At 43.9% G+C, this 5,049-nt stretch overlaps 1 protein-coding gene across 1 annotated transcript in view; it reads left to right on the forward strand.

Annotated features, from left to right (window-relative positions):
* The first annotated feature begins 1,728 nt into the window (after nt 1–1,728).
* The window catches only part of LOC145866103 (tripartite motif-containing protein 16-like), a 384,803-nt gene continuing 381,482 nt past the window's right edge, over nt 1,729–5,049 (forward strand). Inside the window, exons 1-2 of the mRNA XM_082970969.1 lie at nt 1,729–2,422; nt 2,837–2,932. Coding sequence (XP_082827095.1) covers nt 1,808–2,422; nt 2,837–2,932 — 711 coding nt within the window. The 5' untranslated portion in view covers nt 1,729–1,807. The remainder of the gene's footprint in view (nt 2,423–2,836; nt 2,933–5,049) is intronic.

The following is a 5,049-nucleotide window of genomic DNA, read 5'->3' on the forward strand; positions in this document are numbered from 1 at the left end:
AGGGGTGTTTGGTTTATGTGGTTCGGGCTATGTATTTAGGTAGAGGGGTGTTTTTGGTTTATGTGGTTCGGGCTATGTATTTAGGTAGAGGGGTGTTTGGTTTATGTGGTTCGGGCTATGTATTTAGGTAGAGGGGTGTTTGGTTTATGTGGTTCGGGCTATGTATTTAGGTAGAGGGGTGTTTGGTTTATGTGGTCCGGGCTATGTATTTAGGTAGAGGGGTGTTTGGTTTATGTGGTTCGGGCTATGTATTTAGGTAGAGGGGTGTTTGGTTTATGTGGTTCGGGCTATGTATTTAGGTAGAGGGGTGTTTGGTTTATGTGGTTCGGGCTATGTATTTAGGTAGAGGGGTGTTTGGTTTATGTGGTTCGGGCTATGTATTTAGGTAGAGGGGTGTTTGGTTTATGTGGTTCGGGCTATGTATTTACGTAGAGGGGTGTTTGGTTTATGTGGTTCGGGCTATGTATTTAGGTAGAGGGGTGTTTGTTTTATGTGGTTCGGGCTATGTATTTACGTAGAGGGGTGTTTGGTTTATGTGGTTCGGGCTATGTATTTAGATAGAGGGGTGTTTGGTTTATGTGGTCCGGGGTTTGTTAGTCTATGTTCTATGTTAGTGTATTTCTATGTTCTGTCTTGTCTATTGTAGTTCTATGTTTAGTTAATTGGGGTTGGACCTTCAATTGGAGGCAGCTGGTTATCGTTGCCTCTGATTGAAGGTCCTATAATTAGGAGTTTGTTAGTCATGGGATTTTGTGGCAGATTGTTGCTGTGTATAGCTTTGTTCCTTACTGGCCTGTTCTTTGTCCTTTAATAAAAGAAGATGAGTGTACATTTTCCCGCTGCGTCTTGGTCTAAACCCTACGACACCTGTGACATTTACATTAGGGTGTATTGTTAGATATTACTGCACTGTTGGAACCAGGAACACAAGCATTTCACTACACCCACAATAACATCTGCTAAATATGTGTATGTGACCAATAACATTTTTATTTGATTGTATTTTTGAAAGTGTTACATAATTCTCAATCCGCTTTGCGTCGTGCCTAAAAACAGCACTTAGCCGTGGTACTGTATATTAGCCATATACTGTCACGACTTCCACCGAAGTCATTTCCTCTCCTTGTTCGGCGGTCGGCGTCACCGGTCTTCTAGCCATCGTCGATCCACTTTTTCATTTTGTCTTGTTTTCTTACACATCTGGTTTCCATTTCCATCATGAATTGTTGTGTATTTAACCCTCTGTTCCCCCCATGTCCTTGTGTGGAATTGTTTGTTTGTAAGTGCTTGTACTCTGTTACTGGTGCGCATCGGGTTTTGTACCCATGTAGGTTCGTTTTGTATTAAACTGCTCCGGCTATTACCTATCTCTGCTCTCCTGCGTCTGACTTCACTGCCACCAGGTCCGCAATCCTTACATATACCACACCTCCTCAGGCCTTATTGCTTATTAGAACACATAAGTGTATTATAAGGCATTATAAAGGTCATTAAAATAATTCTAATATGTACTTCATAGAAACGGTTACCCTTTATATTCTAATAACTCACATTTTAAGATTCATTATTTCATTTATTCCATGTTAAGGGCTCTAACCAAGGAACAAGACTATTTGTCTCCCTCTTGCTGTTGCATGCAGTTCCTCTCTCTCTTCCTCCCTCCCTCTAACCCCTCCCTCCCTCCCTCTAACCCCACCCCTCTGGCAGAACCAGGAAATCCCTCCCCTTCACAAACTCTCTTCTGAGGAAACGAAACTGATCTGAGTCTCTGTCTCGTCTGTCTGTGTGAGAGTGAACAACCGTCCAAATGGCTCAACAGGGAGTTCTGCTGGACCAGGACCAGTTCTGTTGTTCTGTCTGTCTGGATCTACTGAAGGAACCAGTCACCATCCCCTGTGGACACAGTTACTGTAGGAGCTGTATTGAGGGCTGCTGGGATCAGGATGTTCTGAAAGGGGTCTATAGCTGTCCTCAGTGCAGAGAGACCTTCACTCCAAGGCCTAATCTGAGGAAAAATAACATGTTGGCTGAGCTGGTGGAGAAACTGAAGAAGACAGGACTCCAGGCTGCTCCCCCTCCTGCTCTGTGCTATGCTGGACCTAGAGATGTGGCGTGTGATGTCTGCACTGGGACCAGAAAGCAGAAAGCCCTCATGTCCTGTCTGGCGTGTCTGGCCTCTTACTGTGAGACTCACCTCCAATCTCACTACGAATTTCCTGCTTTGAAGAAGCACAAGCTGGTCAAAGCCACCGCACAACTACAGGAGAAGATCTGCTCTCATCATGACAAACTGCTGGAGGTTTACTGTCGTACCGATCAGCAGTGTATCTGTTATCTGTGTACAATGGATGAACATAAAGGCCATGATACAGTGTCAGCTGCAGCAGAGAGGACTGAGAAACAGATAAGACCAGAACAACTTGTTGGTGACTGTCTGATAAACAAAGAATTAAAGATACAGTAGGAACTAAGGCTGTTTGAATATGAGATCATTGAAATGAAATGAATCCTCAGCAGAACAAATATGAACACAAACCTTGAGTATATAGATATGTTAACCCAGATTCTCCAAATGTATCACCATTTTATAATGTCAAACACTATTATCATTCTGAATGGCCTTTTATGAGTCCAAAGTTCAGTCTCAACCTGTTGATACATGTAGTCCTACCATAAAAACTATAATCATTCACATAGCAACAAATAAATATCATTTAGTAAATGGACCATCCATTTTTTAGACCTTCCTCTCTATGGGCCCTATGTCACATTACTATACTATTGATCTACTGGACTAATAAAGCTTGATAGCTCATTGAAGAGTGATTCTCCACAGAGGCAGCTGGGGATGAGTCAGCAGAAGGTCCAGCAGAGATTCCAGGAGAGAGAGAAGGAGCTGAAGGAGCTCCAACAGGCTGTGGAGTCTCTCAAGGTGAGTATTGTTGACCAGAGGAGACACACCATTTCACCTGTCTCCTCCAGGCAGAGAGAGAGAGAGAGAGAGAGGTAGAGGGGCCCCTATCCAATCCCACTGACCCCACTGTTGGGAACAGGTTGTCACTGCTGAGGCAGTGAAGAAAGTAGAGGAGGATGGGTCAAGGCTGAGGGATCCTGAGAGGATCCCTGTGAGTAGTAGATCTGTGACAGCACAGAGGGACAGGCCAACGAGTGATATATGCTTCAGTAAGGTTGGCTTCTTAGTGTTCATAGCAAATGGTTATCAACTGTACCGCAGAAATGGAATGTAAATCACAGAATAAAATATGTTTTGGTGGCAGCTGCAGAGAAGTATTTGGTCATACTAGATTTGACTTCAGAAGAGTTCCAGGGTGTGTTGAGTGGTGGTGTCCCGTCCTCCCAGGCTGTTGGCCTGGTTACAGGAGCAGATAGGGTCAAAGTAGTGGAATGGGGTAGTGGGTTTTAATGAGTGTAGGGTTAGTTGGCCTGGTGCAGGAGCAGATAGGGTCAAAGTAGTGGAATGGGGTAGTGGGTTTTAATGAGTGTAGGGTTAGTTGGCCTGGTGCAGGAGCAGATAGGGTCAAAGTAGTGGAATGGGGTAGTGGGTTTTAATGAGTGTAGGGTTAGTTGGCATGGTGCAGGAGCAGATAGGGTCAAAGTAGTGGAATGGGGTAGTGGGTTTTAATGAGTGTAGGGTTAGTTGGCCTGGTGCAGGAGCAGATAGGGTCAAAGTAGTGGAATGGGGTAGTGGGTTTTAATGAGTGTAGGGTTAGTTGGCCTGGTGCAGGAGCAGATAGGGTCAAAGTAGTGGAATGGGGTAGTGGGTTTTAATGAGTGTAGGGTTAGTTGGAAGGGTGTTTTTTAGTATTATCATAATTTCCCCTTTTCCCATTTTGTATCCCATAATATCATGGATTTATATTATAGTCCAGTTGAGGCAGGTGAGATGCCTTTGGATATACGACGTAATAAATTGTCATTAGCTTATTGGGTTGAAAGGCTGTGAGGTTGAGCATCCCACTGCTACTGTTCTAGATGACTGTTGGGAATATACTAGTAGACAAGGCAGTGGTTTTGGTTGGACAGTTGGAAAGCTTGCTGATGAGAGTAGTTTCAGGGAGTTGGAGGTTGGCCCTTTCTGTGGTCATAGGGGATGTTCCTCCATGGTTACTCCCAGATCCTGTTGTTGATCTAACCTTGGTTGACAAAAGGAAAAGATTGGGTCAGAAGTCAGTGATAAAGGGAAACTGGTTGACAATTACATTGGTAGAAGTTGTTATGCTTTTTTACCTCTTTTCACAGATGGATCCAAGGGCCCAGATAGTGGGCCCACAGGAGCAGGTGTTTACCTTCCTGAATGTGATGTGCAGATATGTAGAAGACTAACAGATGAACTGTCAGTGTACTCAGTTGAACTGTTGGTGATAATAGTTGTCCTCCAGTGGGTGGAGGACGTACAACCTGTTAGAGTTATAGTATCCTCAGATTCTCTGTCTGTATTGAATAGTTTATCATCTGGTAAATCTATTAGGAGTGACCTACTATTGGAGGTATTAATGTTATTATGGAGAATTGAGAGAATGGGTCTAGTAGTGAGATTCTGCTGGGTCCCAGCACATTCAGGTGTGGAATGGAATGAAATTGTAGACTAGTTAGCTAACATAACTTTAAAACAAGATATAATATATATTAATGTTCCAGTGGGTAGAGGTGAGGACAAATGTGAGATCAGAGACATTTTGATAGATGTGTGGCAGAAGAGATGGGACTCTGAGCACAAGGGACGGCATTTATATGCCCTCCAAAGAAAGGTCGGTGGACCAAGGTTCATAGGTCAGATTAGGAAGGAAGAGGTGTTGTTTCCTCGATTGTGTTTAGGACATTGTACATTGAACTGGTCGTTCCATCTGGTTGGCAGCATGTGAATGGTTTGTGTCTGGAGGGTATTGTCAATGAAACGGTGGAGCATGTGTTGTTATAGAGTTGTAAGGATGTTGAAGAGAGGGAAAGATTGAAGTGTAGGGTCATTGAGGTTGGACGGGGTTGGATGGGGGGTTTGGAAGGGATTTGGGGGATGGGGGAGGGTCTATT

This window comes from Salmo salar, unplaced genomic scaffold, assembly GCF_965601325.2.
Source record: "Salmo salar unplaced genomic scaffold, fSalSal1 ptg000129l, whole genome shotgun sequence".
Lineage (NCBI taxonomy): Eukaryota > Metazoa > Chordata > Actinopteri > Salmoniformes > Salmonidae > Salmo > Salmo salar.